Source organism: Centruroides sculpturatus, unplaced genomic scaffold (assembly GCF_000671375.1).
Source record: "Centruroides sculpturatus isolate CEXI.00-Female unplaced genomic scaffold, Cexi_2.0 scaffold276, whole genome shotgun sequence".
Classification (NCBI taxonomy): domain Eukaryota; kingdom Metazoa; phylum Arthropoda; class Arachnida; order Scorpiones; family Buthidae; genus Centruroides; species Centruroides sculpturatus.
This window is the reverse complement of record NW_019384509.1, coordinates 688794-707847: the sequence shown is the minus strand read 5'-3', so window position 1 is coordinate 707847 and position 19054 is coordinate 688794. Positions and strand designations below refer to the sequence as shown.

Below are 19054 nucleotides of genomic sequence, written 5' to 3'. Positions count from 1 at the left end.
AAGGTACAGTTAGTATGTTTTAGAAAAATTCAAAATATAAATATTTTTCAAAATATTTATATTTTGAAAAATAAAAACTGCTTTATTAATCAATTTAAAAATGTTTATTTTAAAATTTAACTAATTTTATAATTCAGAATTAAAATTTAATTTACATCTTAAAATTTATTATAACTTATTATTTTCAGGCACAAACTCCTCAAGCACTCAAACAATTTTATGAGAAAAATTCAAATTTGGTTCCCAGGTAATACATATTCCTAATTCTAAGTTCTTAAAATGTTACATTAATTATTTGGTATAAATTATGTAGATTAAAAATGAATTGTGATTTACATATATATGTGTGTGTGTGTGTATAATACATCAGTAGGTCCAAATCTATTGAATAATACCAGTTACCATCTTAAAAAAATTAACCAGTATTACTTATGATTTGTTAGCACATAGCTACATAGCTTTAACCATATGTTCAAATATAGTTTATTTCCTAATAATTGACAACACTTATTTTTGTATGTTATATAAAAAGGGAGATGGAACCAGTTCCAGTAATTATAGACCTATTGCAATACTGTCCACTCTAAGGAAAGTTTTTACATTGATTTTTGTTAATTAGATTTGAAATAATGAACCTATTTGTGAGAGTCCAGAGATGGAATAATTTTATTTTAATAAGAAGTTTTTTCAAAGTATTAAATTGATGTCAAAATTGACACATTTCTATCAATTTTGTGGGAAAGGGAAGTAAAAACTTTATTTGGAGAGATGCTATCACACATCTCTGATGAATGTCTGTCCACATGTGTCAGAACGAATATCTCATCAGATGTTACAAATTCTAAACCCCGATTGGAGGGAAATTTAGAATAAAAAGGAGAGAAATCACGATCACAGGGCCACTGATGACGATAGTAAGAAACTGCCATAGAAGAAGCAGATGGTCATAGACAGGAGACCCGCAGAGAAGCAGACAGTCATAGAAAGGAGACCTGCATAGAAGCAGATAATCATAGAAGGGAATGACCCTAAAGATCTACAGACTGTCATAGAAGGCAAGCGGCCATAAACGGACTCTGCCATATAGAATCACGGAAGCCGTAAGGAGAGCATAGCCCATCTCTGACTCATCATCTGTCTCCCTACCAGAAGGAAGCTCTATATATTGACTGGTCCAAATGTAATAGTCTGTCAGAGGTATTAATATATATCTTTGTAAACTCTCTCTTGGTATTTAGAGGTACGCATAGGTGATGTTCGATTTAACAATAGATTATTTCTTCATAAAATTTAATGAATTTAATGAAGATGTGAGGGTGGGTTGGTCTATTTAGTTTAAGGGGTTGTCAAAGAGTGATTTCCATGTGGAGGAGAGCGAGTCTGCATCTCTGCTGTTGATACAACTCTCTTTGAGGGATTGCACAAATATTTCAATGGTTTCAACTATTCTAAGCTTGCTATTGTCATGCATAGGAATAATAATCTTCACCTCTTCCCATTTGGTCGTTATACTAGGTTCACTTGCAAACTGGGCTAGGGTGGAAGTGAACTTTGAAGTTTTCATTTGAGTATATCTTAAAGGTCTTTTTTTTATTGTATTGCTGAAAACTTAAACAATTTTGATGATTTTTTTTATATCTTAATTTTTCTAGTTTCAAATTAAAATGTAAAAACGCATTATACAATTTTAATTTTAATTAATTGTTGGTTTTTTCTTTTATTTGTTATATTTATATTTATGTTTGTGAATTTGTTCATTTGGGGGCAAATATCAATTGTATTTTAGGACTTCTGATTATGTGTAAAAATAAATAAATAAATTCTAAATGGTTTATTATTAAATAAGCTAGGCTGGTTTATAACATTTATAGTGTTTTCAAGAAATGAATTTATATAATGTTTCATTTTTTTATCTTACATTTGAATAAAATAAGGTATAAAAGTCAAACTAAATTTTTTCTTATATAAAAAATTTGTGATGAGTTTATTGTTTTATATTAGAAATTTACTGAATAAAAAATAATTTATGCTATGGTTATACTTACTCAATATAAGTCAGAAATATAATTGCAACATAAATGATTTTTTTAATAATTTTATTGATTTATCTATTAATAAAAAATGATGACCAAATGTCACTTTGATTTATACACTATTAACTTATTGAGTTGAACTTATTTCAAAATGAGAATCAATATTGTTGTTTTGTGTTATGAGAACATCATATGTCAGTTCCAGTATGAACCACTATAATACAGATAAGAGCAGATAAAAGATATTTTTATTTATTAGAAGAGAATAGGAATACTACAGGAATTTTGTTGATATGCCACAAATATTTAATTCTACAATATTTTGTAACTAAATATAGTCAACTTTGTTGTTACAATATTGGTTTATGTGAAGTCCATGTTAATGTGATATAGGTTTGCAGTCCTATAGACTAGGATAAGTATTTTAATATTAACAAGCTTGATTAATATGTAATACAAAGTATGTTATGGTCCCATGAATTTAATAACAATTATATTACATCATTTAATAAAAGCATACTACTTCTAGCTTTTCTGAAAGTCAAAGTGGCAACACAAAAGCAACATTATGATCAGGGATAAATTTTTCAACTTTAACATTGGTCATAATTAGGGAGCTGATTTATATGTTGCAAAAAAGAATTTTTTGCTTATTTGGAGTGAGGTGTAACTTTCATATTTGAAGTCCTTGTCACTTGCTGAACTGAAACAGGGTAGTTTTATTTTCATGCTTTTCCATATTTTACAGGTTGTGACATATGATATATTAAATTACATAAATATATTTTTATAACATATTTTCCATATTTTTTTGCATGCATTGGTGTGTTTTGGTTTTTTATTACCCAAGTGACAATTGAAAATGACTGTTAAGATGGTTGGATTTGCAAATGATGTGAATAGTGATTGGAATATTCAAATAAATAATAAAAGAGAGAGGAGAGAGAGCTTGACACACACTGACAGCTGAGCCTGTAAGACATTGCATACTTCTTGAACTCACTTTGTATTCTTATCCGACATTATTAACTGGATATTTTTCTGTGTGATTCAGCTAAACACTGCTAAAAGAAGCAGCATTGTTATCATCTAAATGAGGATTGTGGGTAATAAATTCCCACATAGTGTTTACCATAGATAGAAAAATTTTCTGCCAGCCATACCACAAAAAGGTACCTCAACTATTTCAGTTAAAATATCATACTGACACAAATTTATAAAGAAAATGTAGAATGCTATAAAAGGTAACAACTTATGACTCACAGCTGCACCAAATGAACAAAAGATATTAATGTTTAGTTTAGATATGTATACTATGTTTTAATAGCCAATATCATATGGAAAAAAGTTAAAAATTCCAGAATTTAGGCAATTCCTGGAAAAGTGGGGCAAATGTTCTATGCCAGATGAATCTGAATTACAAAGAACTTATTAGGATTACTGTTATGGAAAGGTAGACCTACTCATTTAATAGAACATAATTCTTAATCATTTGAAAAAAATATTATAATAATAATTGGCTGTTGGCCTATTGTTTTTAAGGTAATGTCAGACATCAGGATTGATCTCTATGATTCATATATTTGGTCAACAATTGACAAAATCACAAACAAATGTGGATGTTGCATGGCAGATTTGCTAGTGGAAAAATTCTCTCTTTTTACAGTGTGTAAACCACACCTCATTACATGTGACACATTTCCATTGAAAACCAAGCAAATAAATTATCAGAGGCTTTTACATTCTTATTTTATAGAGAGTTAAGTTTCTTTGTAATAAATATTAATCTTACTGTTGAACAGTTATGAGGAAATTTGTAAGACTTTCCTTATCATTACTAAATATTTCATCAAATTTAACAATGTAAAATTTTTAAGGAGAGTTAAAATTTATTGTGAAACAGTATGTATGTAAGCATTGAGTAAATTACAATTATGATGTAAGTATTTATAATTTTTCCATAATATGAATAATTATAAGTAATAATTATATACATATTTTATTATAGAATACCTGCAGGAACATCATCATCATTAACAGATTTGCTGTTGAGGTTGTTGAAGAGAAATGCGAAAGATCGAATGGAATTTGGTAAAATTTTATTTAAAATTAAAAATTATGAAATACTTTTAATTAATCACTTTATTAATTATCAGAAAAATACTTTTATGGAGTAAGGAATATTATTTTTATATGTTATGGTTATATGAATATGTTTTTATAATGAATAGAAATAAAGCTAATAAAAGAAAAAATTAAGATTGAAAGAAATTTTAATAACTTAATAGTTTACATAAGCTCAAATAATGTGTATTTTCTTTAATATTAAGCATACATTACAGAACATACAAAAAAATATCAGTCAATACATAAGAGATTAACATTATCAAAACCTTCACTGCAGTAAATGTGAAATTACACTGATTTAGGAAAATGAATTTTAATTTATGATTATTGTTGGTTTTTGTTGAATAATTCTGTTTGACTTCTGTTAATGTCAGAATCCTGTGAATCAGAGGAATTATCAACATAAAAAATTAGTAGGAATAAAAAAGATTAGTATCTGAATATAAGTTGACCTTTTATTATTAATTTTATTTGCATGCAAAATTTAATATTGTAAAATTTTAATGTGAAATTAATTTTCATACTAATGAAGTTTTTCTTCAAATATGAAGTAAATGATGATGATGTATATTTTTAGAACTAGAAATTATAAAAATTTAATATGTCAATTCTTTTTATATATATGTATAGAATTGTTCAGACATTACAACAAAATACATATACATGAATATAGATGCTCAAAGTTTAAAAGCTCAAAAGGAAATTGAATCATGTTGAACTAATAAAATTTAAATTCTCAGTAGACAGATGTCTGTTTTGTTCTTGTTTTGTTCTTGTTATTATCCAATGTATGCTTATTTTCTAAAACATATAAGTTTTTTTAACCATTTCCAAATTAACTTGTTAGGGTAAATGTTCAATATGTATGTATCAATTATCTCTTTCTCTTTATCTCTTTTTTTTATTCATATCATACTTTATCTACCATCATTTTGAAGGTTTGTATTTTATGCATAATAATATATTAAAGTAGGATTTTGATTGATTATCCATAGTGAAAAGATATTCAGAATAATAACTAATAAATAAAATCTGTTGTAAAGAGTAAAAAGGTGAATTTGATTGTGATAGATTATCATCAAAAATTTTAAAAATCTAACAAATTGATTGTTCTGTGTGGTATTATTGATAGTAATGACTTGTTTTGCATAAATGAAATAAATTAATATTAAGTCATTAAAATTCTTTTTATTTTGAATTTGTACAATTTCTTAAAAATTTAGTAATACATATTAATTTAGGAAACATTATTTATACAATTATATGATCTTTTAGTATTTTTTATAATAGTGTGAGATTAGCCACGATTAACCTAACCCTTGATTGGCCTCAGGTTGGTAAAACCCATCTCAGGGTCACTGGATGGCTTGAAATAGGAGGGCCTTAAATTATCGAGTGGGGAAATCAGTGAGTAAGTTAATAAGTGTCCAAGGTTTGATAGACAAGTAGCCAGGTTAACAAATAAAAATAGATTTAGATGTTTATATTAAACTTATAAGCATACACAGAAATACGGAATATACATCTAAGGCAACATGACTAAATATCTATACACTCTGTTTGCATTCTATCTGCTATTCGCTCTTGAGAGAGAGTTTACAAAAATACCTCAGAGAGAGATGTGTTTCTCTGTCTTTGTGGAGGGTAACTGTGATTGATGTTTTCTTTTCTTATAAGGCAATTCAAGCCGTCATCTTCTATGATAATAGCGAGGAGGGAGTCTTGGAAGGAATTTGTTCTGTATGGCATCTTGGGATATGTTGAACTGGCTATGATGTTCTGAAGATATCCACTGGAACAGGGTGGCTGGAGATGTATGGCATGTGTATGGCGTCCAATGTAGTCCACCCTGACTTGAGTTCTCGCCTCTCTTTTATCAATTTAGCTTGGGAAAATGATCAGGTGATTGACTATTTGGTTTGTTTGTTTGTTAAATTATGGCAACGCAACATTTGGGCGATCTGCCTAGGGGGATGCCTTCCGAGAGGTCTTTTAAGGAAAACTGGTCCTTATTTAGGCATTACAGACATGGAGAAAACCCAGAAAACGTCACATGGCCAGCCCATCCAAGCAAGGCACAAACACATGATCAAACTCCCAGTGTTCAGAGTACAAAGACCACTTGGCCACTGGTGGGCACTTTGACTGTTTGGCAACAAATCTGCAGGTGTGAGGTCAGGGTCTCATTTGATGATGCTATGTCACATGCAACTGTCATGACCATATTTGGTCCTAAACTTGTATGCTTCCTTCTATTCACAAGTCGACTATCGACTTTCTCCTCCTTTAACACTGGGTTGTTTAGTTCTCTCCCAGTTGTTGATAGTAAAGGGTGTCATTCAATCCGTTTCCTGTGCGATGTTTTTTTACGATTGCAATGGAGAAATAGGCTTATGAATTTTCTGAAATTTGTGTAAAATCAGACCTACGATCCTCACAATAGCATTCCTAACAGTTTTTTATTTAAAGATCTGACATGAATGAAAGCAAAATTTGAAAAAATAAATATGTTTAGTTTTTAATATTTAATTATTATTTTGAATTTTCCATTTTGATATTAAATAATAAAAATATCTTACTTTGAGATTATTATATCATTAATATAAATATTAAAAACTATTTATGATATAATTTGTAGATTAATATTATATCATATCTAATTTATTAAATGACAAAATTATAAATTTTACATTTATTTTTCAGATGAATTTTTTAACCATCCTTTCTTAAAATTAACAACTAAATTGAGTAAGTATTACATTTATGAAATAATTATGTGATTTATATTGATAAGAAACAAAAAATAAAAGACTAGATTAGGGAAAAGATACTAGAAAGACTAGTATTGTTTTATTTATATCATAATATAGAAAACTCGAACAACATTGAGCATTTATTCATAAATACATGAATAGATAAACAATGTTGTCCAAGTTTTCTGAAAAGAAATCATCTGTACAAACAGGAGGAAAATGTTTCAAATATCAGATTTTATTTTCTGAGGCACTGTTTCACAAATTCTAAAAATAAATGTTAATTTGCATAAATATTTTTTCATACTTAATTTCTTTGAATTATTTTTCTTTTCTTAATTACAGTATATTACATTGTAATTACAAAAAGAAAAATATTGTAAATATAAATTTCTGTAATAATCAAAATGCANAAAACTTATCCCTATTCTAAAAATTAAGCTTTTTGTCGTTAAAAATATAAATAGTTTTTTAATATAATATGATAAGAGATGACGCCATTAAAATTTTAAAAGTTGCCTGGGAAAGTTGAGCAACTCGTTGCTGGTTTCTTTTTTTATTAACTTCCTCTGTATAATATCATATAATTCAAACTGTATATACATCATAAGAATAAACATGAATGAATTATTAGTGTTAACATTTATTTTTTAAATTTTAGCTTAATTAGTATTTATTCTGAAGGACTTATCTACTTCATACGTAACAAATCAACTCAGATTTCAAATTTTACTAAGATTAGGTTAAAATACTGCATGTTAATGTCCTTAATATACAAATTTTTATTAATTTTTCATAAAGTTATTTGTTATAAATTTATGTAAGAGAACCTAGATCAGAAATGGCAAACTTTTTAAGCCCACATGCCATACAGTAAGCATACTTAGCTTCAAAGATGTTTATGCATGCCAAAGTTTTAAATTTCGAATAATGATATTTAAAAAATTAAACTAATAAGATTAAATTAGAATAAATGTAAAAAAGTTGATTGAAAAAAGAATGATCAGGTGATAAACCAAAAGGATGATTGAAAAAGCTAGATGATAAATAAAAATAATATAATACATTACATGCCAGATGATTTCTTCTTACGTGCCACTTTGGGCACACATGCCATAGGTTCATTACCCCTGACCTAGATCATAGATTTAAGAATCTGATATTTTCTAAAATTCATGTTTTTATCTCATATTATCTTCTGCTATACAATATTTATTCCTATAACAGCTAAAGATTTTGTACAGTTAAAGGTAAAAAATAAAGAACTGTATGGAAATGTCTGAAAATTTGGTTATCATAATTAAAATAGTTACTTTATTAATGTTTATTTCTTAGTGTCATTTCTTCAGAGATTTCAGAGCTTAAATGGATAATTACATGTTAGCAGTAGAACTATTAAATACACTATTGCTTAATTTATATTAACTATAATAAAATATAGACAGAAACATCCAAGAAAAGAAATAACACTTTACTTAGTTAAATTTCAACAATGTTTAAATCAAGAATCTGTCAAGAAATTCAAAAATTAAAATGTCAAATAAAATTTTTCTGCTAGAAGTAATTTGTAATCGGAAATTGGATGATTATCAAAAACTGAAAAGTTAAAAACATTTTTGAAAATCTGTTAGTACATGAAAGAAAATAATTATCAAATACATTGTAAACATAACAAAAATCATTGATTATTCATTATGTGTGCAGAAGGTCCACCTCTTTTATTATGGAACAATTTTTGGTCAGGCTCAAGCAGTTGGCCTATGTGGATGTCATTTAAAATTTTTTTTTAATGTCTTTTTTGAAAGGTGAACATTATGTGGGTCCTGACAGAGTGGCTATTGTGAAGTTAGAGATGAGAATACTGTTAGCCAATGAAGGCAAATCACTAAATAAAGAGCCATGCACAGCAGATGGGGGAACAAAGTATTTATTTATTTTTACAGAAAAGATGCAGGTTCTTAAGGATTCCAACTCAAAAACAATGAACAGTAACATGGTGTCACCAAAAAAAAATCAAAATGTTGACAGAACTAAGACAAAATATCATGAGATATACAAAGAATTGAGCTCGGATAAGCTATAACTAATTCTTAAAACTGACTTATACTAAAGAAGAAGGAAGTTCGAAAGGGTAGGGAAGAAATAGCAAGATAGGATAGAACAGAATTGAATACTCAGGATGTACAAACATTACACAACTTTTGTGAGTGGCCACATGGAACTCACTTGACTGATTTTGAGTCATCGTCATTATTTTTCCTAGATTTGAGACTCACTGTGTTATCACTTCAATAAGTTCATTGATCCTTCTCATGCCAGTTCAGTTTCACCCATCTCGGTGATACTTGATGGCACTCAGCATCATTATCTTCATCCTTACTTTATGAAGACCAGCAGAGAAAAGGTCCTCTTTTGTTCCAACGTGCCCCTCTTTGTTCACATGGTTCCATGAATTGGCTCTCATCATCCAAGAGAATAGAGTAAGAATAGAAAGTTCTAGAAATAAGTAAGAACAAAGAATGAAGTAATCTAAAACTATGACTAAGTGAAAATTATACTATTGCATACAGCCACACTAAGCATACAATTTGGTCAATAATGTATTTATTTTCTCTAATCAAATGGAACAATACATCCATTTCTCTGATCACATGAAAGAGAGAGTTTACCAATATGCTTTTTTTTTTTTTTACAAAGTTTTACAAAAGTTTATGGGTATCTTACAAAGTGTATGCCAATCACTCTGTCACCATTGTGATGCATGTACTGCAGTTGGTGGTCATTCATTTGGACAGTTTTTGTAAATATAAAACATTATTTTTTGTAAATATCCATGATTAAAATAACTTTTTATTTTCCATGTTCTATGTACTGTGTTTTCACATTTACATTTCACTTTCCACCATTCATTGTATTATGACAATTGTTACTTTTGACATGTTCTATCACCTCTTAAAGTTGTGACCACCTTTTCTATTATACCCTATATTAAGAAGTAAAATTCTGACATAATAGATACAATTATCTTAAATGCAAAAGTTAATTAGATTGATAGAAATATATATATAAAATGAATTTATAATAATAATTAATATTAATTAATAATATCTTCTAATTTTAGTTAATAAAAAATTGTTTTAATCATGAATTTCTGAATTATGACTTAAAACTCAATTCTTTAAGTCTCAGTGTAAGTGGAGAAAAATAATGCAGCATTATTTGACCTTTTAAATTTTGTTGATTTTTATTCAAAATATTTTTAACATTGTATATTGTTTTATTATGTTTCTTTGTTAGAAAATTATTTTAGTTTAATTTTCATAATTAATTTGATAAATTTTGAACAAAACAAAGTTGAAAATAATATAAAATTACCTAAAATTAAATAGACTAAAAGGTGTCATTTAAAAGTTAGGATGATGATATTCATTCTGATGAAATTAAAACATTGCTGCTGATTTTACTTCTAGAATACAGACTATTAATAATGTACTGATATTTCTCCATCTAATTTTAGTATAAATATATGATGTGTAAATTTACATGAGTATTTTTTAATTATGAAATAAAAAAATTAATAAATTTTAGATGTGTTATTATTTAACCTTAATTCATTTATTTATTAAATTATAAGCTTTCATCTAAATTTTTTATATGTATAGGCTCACCAGAACCTGTGCCCAATTGTTATAATGCATACACAGATTCTCCACTTACAAGTTATACATCCAATGGTTTACCATTTTCAGGTACTATTCCATCAAATTGGTCTCGAGATAATGATTTATCACAATCATCAACAACTATTGGTAAACTAAATAATAATGAGAAAAGTCCATTATCATCTATAGATGATCAGGTAAGTGTATTAATATTAACTAATTACATTAATAATAATTAACCATTCTCACCATTGAAAGAAAAATTTTCCAAAATTCCAAAGCAGTATATAAATAAAAAAGTGTTTCAAAATTTTTACTTGTTACATTATTCAAATTACTTTCTGACAGATCAGTGTGAAGTAAAATTTAAAAATTTGTTGGAAAAGTATATTTCTTGTCGTATATTCATGCTGGAGGTGGTCCAATAGGGTACTAGAACTTCCTTTCATTTCTAGTTTTTCCTGCAATAAATGGTCCTTTTGCTTTTATTTTGTAATCACTTACTTGTACCACTGTTACGCTCACACATGTACAATTTTGTCAATTTCAACAACTTCTTGGTGTGCTAATTTTTATGGCAATGAGTGCATTAACTTATACTGAAAATGAATACTGTAGAATTCTATTGATGTATTTAGAAATATCTCACATGATGTTATGTAATATAAATTATTATAATACTTAATTAACATCTGGTCATTTTCATCAACCTTCATTAAAATTTAACAGCTGAAAGTGTTTCATAAAACTATGTTAATGCTAAGGAAGCATTAAATTGATTGTTATTTTAAAGATCTGATTTTGTAACATTAATGCTTCTAACAGCTTCTTAATTTTAAATTAAGTTAAAATCAAGATGATAAATTTGATGCTAAATTTTTGTATACTGAGTGTATTTAAAATATAAGACCATAAAAACTATTTACCATTCAGACAAAACAAATATAAAGTTTTGAATTATAGTTGTGAATTTAAAATCAAATGTAAGTTTTGCAATGTTTTTTCTTTTCATTTAATTGTAACATTATCAACTTCATATATTTACAATTATACTTTTATAGTTTTGAATCAAGTTAATAAAAACACTTTTCACTATATTTGTATAATTTGAAGTTCTTACTTGTATTGATTAGTCCTTACTTGTGTAATTAATTGAACATGTGCAATGTGGTTAAACCAATATTGCACATGTTCAACTAATAACATAAGATGTTTGATGTCATAGAGCCAATAATATCTTCAGATACAACAGTAAACAGTTTACACATTTGATATTATTTTCATATGAAAAATTTATAGGAAATTTGATAGTATCATATGGTAATCCAATATTTACTTGAAAATTTGATTTAATATATACTTATTGAAAATATTCTTTTAATGACTTTGTTATATTGCTAAAATTTGAGAATTGAATTTAAGGTTTATCTTAATAGTGGTGATTTTTTTATAGGATTTTGTTATTGTACCATGTAGTCTTCCAGATGATTCAAGTAAGTATTTGAAAAATAAATATTATCAAATAATTTTGGTAACTTTATTTTACAGTAACTGATTAACTAATTTAGTTTTTTCATTATTTTTAATTCTTTTATCAAATATTGATCAATCAAGAAGGCAAAGTAATTCTTGATTTAAAAAATATTACATACTTCACAGCAATTCAAAATTATACAGAAAAGAAATTTATAACAAATTTTAGCTTTAATTTTTATATGATTTAGTATGATGATATATTATGTAAAACAGGGGTGACCAACCTTTCTGTTTCTCTGGACCACATTGGAAGAAGCCATGGAGTTCTGGGCCACAAGTTTATTGTGGCTCAATCCTGTCTAGATTTTACATGTCTAGATTATAGTAATAAGTATTAAAACTTTATTATGAAAAAGGATATTTTAAAAAATTACTTCTATAGACACTTTTAATTTCTACTAGAAATAGATAAATTTATTTATTATAAAGGAGACAAACAAAAATTTATTTGAAAAACACAAATATTTGTTTTATTTGGGTCTNTCACTACTTTTTATCTTTTGGTCTTTCTCTCCTTTCCCCGAATTTGGGTCTATAATTCTTTGAGTCTCAACTTTAGCGTTATTTAGTATTCCTTCCTCATTCATACATTTCCAGGTATTTGGAAATATTTCCTTTCCACTCAAAAATAAAATATATATATAGGTTTACAGCTTTGTGGAACTTTTTTTTAGTTTATGCCATTGAAATAAATAAATAAAATTAAATTAAAAAATTTGTCGGTTTTGTTTACAAGTTTATTGGGCCGCATTGGAACTTGCCTTGGGCCACATGTGGCCCACAGGCCATGGGTTGGACACCCCTGAGCTCAAAAGTAAAATATGTATAAAGGTTTACAGCTTTGTGAAACATCTTTTTTGAATTTGTGTCATTTAAATAAATAAATATAATAAAAATTTGTCGGTTTTGTTTACACGTTTATTGGGCCACATTGGAACTTGCCTTGGGCCGCATGCGGCCCACAGGCCATGGGTTGGACACCCCTGATGTAAAACATAATAATGCATATAAAGATAGTGTTTAATATATAGAAATTTCAGAAATTATGTTTTACATAATCTAGATGCATTAATGTTAGGAAATTGTAAATGTGTATTTATGAATTTATTCATAAAATTTAAAAAGTGAAATTTTCAAAAATAATTTAGTAAATCTTGAATACTTATTTGCAACTGAAAAATAAAATTCTTTAAAGTCTACACTTAAAGTATTTGGAGTTCTTTCAAATACTACAGTTATTTTTTAATTGAAAAGAATAAAATATTTATATATTTTAAAATAAAACTATTAATGCTACATTTTCCAAATTATATGGTTAACATGGCTAAGGTTGTTAAGATGTAAACTTACCACTCTAGAGAACATGGATCAAATCAAGGCAGACAATCCCAGATATGGTGGGCTTATCAACCAGGCATGGCCAAACCCATGATGGCTTGGAAAAAAGGTTCTCTTAGTGCCCACAGGGTGGAAAGAGTAACAATATATATTTTTACTCTTTCCACCATTTCTAAAAATGTCTTGCATGCAAAACAGAGAAGTTGAACATTGTTGAACTCTGTTTTCAGTCCCTTTTTAGTTGTAAATAAGTTTCTTCTGATATACAGTGCATTTTTTTTTCTCACAAAACATCTAGTGTATTCTTTTTTTATTCATTATAATTTATTACAGGACCAGAACCTGTGCCCAATTGTTATAATGCATACANTACAAATTTTACAGAAAAATTTTTTTTTCAACATTGAATCCAGTGTTTGATGAGTTTAAAGTTTTTACTATATTTTCTGGAAAAGTGTTATGATAAAAATATTATTAAAATTTACTATTTTGCATTTACAGATTTTGAAAATAAATATGAATTTTGATATTAATCTTATTATTTTTTTAAAACTAATCTTTTGAAAAAAAAACTATTTTTATATTATTATTTTAAATATATTTATAATTTTACAGTTGACATCAACAAGATGGGAAAATCTACAAGTAGTAAATGGCAGTCATCTGAAAATAAGTAAGTTGAACTGTTTTTATTAAATGAGATATCAGAGAAATTGAAGGAAATATATGTAGAAATGGTTATTACAATTGATACTTGAATTTTTATTTAGTATATTATCATCTATTGTATAATTTCACAAATTTTGAACAATCCAGGAAATATTGGGTTGTAAAGTTCATTCAGTTTTTAAGTAAAAATGAAAGAGACATTTTCCACCAATAACTTTATTGAACAATGTATTCACCATTTTGTTTTACTACCTTCTGCCGTTTTTCAGGCAATTTCATAATTCCTTTTCCCAAAACTTTTTATCTTCTTGAGCAAAGAACTGTTCCAGATGGCTTTACAGTCTTCCAGGGAATTGAAATTTTTCCCATTAAGAGAATTTTGTAAAAAAGCAAAATAACTGAAAATCCAAAAGGTGCAATGTCTGGTGAAACTTCAGATGAATCAGAACTTCTCAGCCAATCTGCAAGTTTTTTCCTGGTCATCAAAGAAACATGTGGTCTTGCATCATTCTGATGAAAAGTTATGCTTTTCTTGTTGACTGATTCTGATCACTTTTTATTGAGTGCTGCTTTCAGTTGGTTTTATTGGGAAAAGTACTTGTTGGAATTAATTGTCTGGATTTCCAGAAGGAACTGTTACTGTAATAGAGGACTCTTCCAATCCCATCATAAACACATCACCTTTGCATGAAGACTGGCCTTTAGTGTGGTTGGTGGTGGTTTATTTTGCTTGCCCCAGTTTTTTCCATTCCACATTATTCTAAAGTATCCATTTTTCATTACCTGTTACAATTTGTTATAAAAATGGAATGTTTTCATTTTTTTTACGTAGAGAATTGCATGTGGAAATATAGTCAACAAGGTAACTTATGTTTAACTCAAACATTAAAGCAATTAATATAACCAGGCTAGTGCAAATGATTTTCAATGCTTAATTTAGATATTTTGAGTATGCCAGCTATCTCCTGCATTATGTACAATAACATTTATTATCCTCAATGTCTCAATTTGATTGCTATCAACTTCAGCTAGTCTACATAGAGCACTGTCCAGTGAGAAATCTCTAGCATAAAACTTTCACAAACCATTTTTTACATGTTTGACAGTCACAACATCATCTCCATACACTGCACAAACCTTATTTTGTGTTTTAGTTGCATTTTTACCTTTTTTGAATAAAAAACAAAATATGCTGAAAACATCATTTTCTTCTTCCACCTTCAAATTTTTGTGTAGCTATTTTAGTAGCTACACTTAAATTCACCAAGTTTGATAAGTTTTATTTTTTTTTTAATGCATGCTATGACAGATGTCACAGTACAATCTAACAAAATTGCTTTGAATGAAGTTAGACAACCAAACATTATGGCCATCTTACAGAAAAATCCAAACAAACTTTTTGGCCAACCCAATATAAAAGTAAATGCTTGTAAAGTATATGTATGGAATATATTTGCACAAATACAATATTCATGTAAACTTTTTGTGGAAATTACTGTTCATGTTAATTTGGAATAAACTAAATTTTAATTTTAATACGAAATAATATTTACTTTAACATTTAAACAAAATTTTTAACGTATTATTTTTATAATTTTATTAAAATATTATTTATTTAGAAACAATATTTGAGATAAGATAAAAATTACTTACTTCTTTACTGTCCAATATTAATACAACACTAATACTGACATAAAGCATCCAAAAAAACAGGGTATCTTATCTCAAATATTGTTGCACCTAATATCACTGTTTAAATGTATTTATACAATTGTTATAGAATATTGTAAACTTGCTGAAGAGGGGCCTAAGATCAAAAACAAGTGAAAATACAGTAGAGCGTCGTTTATCCGAATCAATTGGGGACTGGGGTGGTTCGGATAACTTATTTTTCGGATAACGAATCATGTACGAAAAAATATATTAATTTATCCCATGTTGAAATTTCTCTCTGTTGCGTGTCGCTTCGCGTTGAATTTTCGTCTATGTTAAGCCTAACAAAGACTATTGTATCGTTAAAAATTATTTTTTTATTTTGTACAAACAGAATAAATATATTGAAAAATATAAAAACAATAAAAAATTATACTTCAGATGTTAATTTAGTATCAAAAACGTAAAATATTTGAGTAGCCTGAGAAATAGCCGAAGATTGCAGCGCCACAGCACTAGCGAAAATTTAAATTTGCTGACTGGAATGCTTTCGGATAACAGACATTTCGGATAACCAGCTTTCAGATAAACGACGCTCTACTGTAAAGCTATTTTGATTAAGACTTCCTCTCTTTGCTAATCAGAAACTACACCAGAATAATAAGTCCTATTTATAAACACGGTCCAAGTAGACAATATAGAGGTTGTGGCTGACATTTTCAATGCGAAAATGGGTACGTCAGACATTCAGCGCTGCCTTCTTGTGAGTCTAGAATTTTAACAATGGCATTTGGAACATTGAGCTTGATTCCACTGACATTTTAAACGCCATTGTCAAACTTCTGAATGTCCAACGTACCTATTTCCACATTGAAAACATCGGTCGCAACCTCTCTATTATAAAAAAAAAAAGAGTGTGCTTTAATATATTTTGTTTTTAATAAATCAGTATATATTAAAGTTATATTTTATATAAAACATATCCAAAAACAACAATGTTAAACTCTTGATCTAAGGAATATTATTCTAAGTGAATTTTTTCTCCCTTTTTGCTTTCTAATAGTATGATCAATCTGGCATGTATCAGTATGCATTTTTTTATCATAATATCTTATTGAGATGCAGTGCTATAATTTTATTAATCTCATTAATATAATTAATTTTTTGTATTTTTAAAAATAAAATTTTATTGTGTATTGTGTAGTTTAACAACTACATAGTATTGTGACTAGAGGGTCAGCACCTCTTTGGTGCCCTGTCATGACTGACACCACCATATCCCACTTGACACGGAAGCTGTCACGGCTGTTTGATTAGAAAATAGGTCACACGAGTGGTCGCATGAATGAGCAATCAGATTTGGGTTGGAGACTGTGAGTTAGCAAGCAGGAAGGGATGAACGCAGAGACTAGGTTAACTAAACCATCATTTATTTGTAAAGGAAAAAGAATTAGATGATATATACATTGTACTATATTGAAATAACTGACCTAAACATGGTAGGAGGTCATGAGAGAGAGAGTTTACATGAGGTTTGTGTGGCGATAAATACCTGTAGTTGAAGGATCTGGTTGTCGCGTTTCAACTACGAAGTTCATCTAAAGTAGGGTTGTTGTGCGGACAGTTTGAAATTAGACAACTTGGAGATTTGGCAATATCTGCTAGTGGGATAGGTGATATCCGTTGCTGGAGGAGTCTTTGTATGGAGAATGGGCAAGGTTAAGGTAATATAGGAGGTCCTGAACTGGCTAACAGATTAGAAGCTCTGATGATGACTATCCTTTGGGATCATCCGGTGACTTTTTATCTCAGGAAGAACTGAATGGCAACTTGTTGAGTCAGGGAGAACTAAATGGCAATTGACTCTTTGGCCATTAATTATGCTATAAGCATGATATTGCCCAGCCAAGAGGTCAGCAGGTTATGGGAATGTGTCATTTTTGCCGTCGAGAAAGTGTAAGTGGAGATTCTCTCAGGTAGTAATGACAACAATTATTGAACAAGTATGACAACAATTGATTTTTGTCAAAATTCAGACCATTACAGTATGTAATAATTTTTTCAGTTTTGTTGTCATTTAAATTTATATGATGATAAAACTGAGAATAATAAATTCTTGTAATTTATATTTAAAACTCTACAAATTTTATTTTGATGATGGCATCTTTTCCATTTGAAACTTTTTCTTGTAGTTATCATATTACAAAATCAAGTTTTAGGAATTATTTCATAAAATATTCTAAGTAAAAAATAAATTTTTTTAATATTAATATCTAATATTTATCACTGCATTTATTAACTTTACAATATAATTTGTAATTTTTAATATATATTTGATATGATTATATTTTAATATAAATTTAATAAGATTAAACTTTTTCCTTCTATTCAAAATATAGCTCATCAAAGAACGTACTTTCAAATGGTGGTTTAAATGATGCTTCAGATACTATTTCTGCTCCAAGTAATACAACAAATAATCACTTGAAGTTTTTTATAAGACCAGATACATTGCCTGTGTCTGTATCACCTAGTAAAGTGCAATCATCATATCCACGTTCAGAACCCATTCCTGTTCCTTCACAAAGAGAAGCTTATGATCAAATTCAACGCAGTTTACAAGATTCAGGATCATCACTTAAATCCCTAAGTGGAAAGTCACAAGCTACATTTGACCCTCAATTGAATTCTCCTGTATGCTCACCAGTAACATCAAAAGTAAGCTTAAACATCTCTTAATTGAATAAATATAAAAATTTAAAAAACAAATCAATATAAAAATTTAGTTAATTTATGTATAAAAGCTGATAGAATTGGCATTGACTCAAGGGTATAATGGGTAAATAAATATGCATGTAAATAAATTCAATTCTTTATTGTTTGAATCTTAGTTTGTTACAAAGTATTACATAAAGCTGGAGTTAGTACAACATAACAAATTAACCCCTTCATTCCCGATCATTAATTAAATTGATATAAGATTAATATTAAAATACATTAAAAATACTTAAAACTGAAAATAAACGAAAGAAATGCGTTAATTTTGAAGAAAAACCTTCAAATTTTATTTTCCTTTGTTTTGCCTTTCTGTGAAATTTAACACCGATGAGTCATTGTTTACACAGCTGGGTGACCTTGAACACAGCTGGAGTCGGATTTCCCGGGACATTCTCATAGACGTCTCGGGAGGACAAGGGTTTAAAGTAGGGTGACTATAAGCGACACAGAAATTTTTAAATATTTTTAAAAAATTCAAAATTTTATTGCGATTTCCGACCCCCCC

General features: G+C 28.1%; 1 protein-coding gene across 1 annotated transcript in view; it reads left to right on the top strand.

Moving 5' to 3' along the window:
* The window catches only part of LOC111622333 (serine/threonine-protein kinase ULK2-like), a 66251-nt gene that overhangs the window by 11233 nt on the left and 35964 nt on the right, over window positions 1-19054 (top strand). The window contains exons 7-13 of the mRNA XM_023364694.1: window positions 189-247; window positions 4042-4124; window positions 6864-6908; window positions 10576-10772; window positions 12029-12068; window positions 14065-14122; window positions 18171-18489. Of these exons, the coding sequence (XP_023220462.1) occupies window positions 189-247; window positions 4042-4124; window positions 6864-6908; window positions 10576-10772; window positions 12029-12068; window positions 14065-14122; window positions 18171-18489 (801 nt within the window). The remainder of the gene's footprint in view (window positions 1-188; window positions 248-4041; window positions 4125-6863; window positions 6909-10575; window positions 10773-12028; window positions 12069-14064; window positions 14123-18170; window positions 18490-19054) is intronic.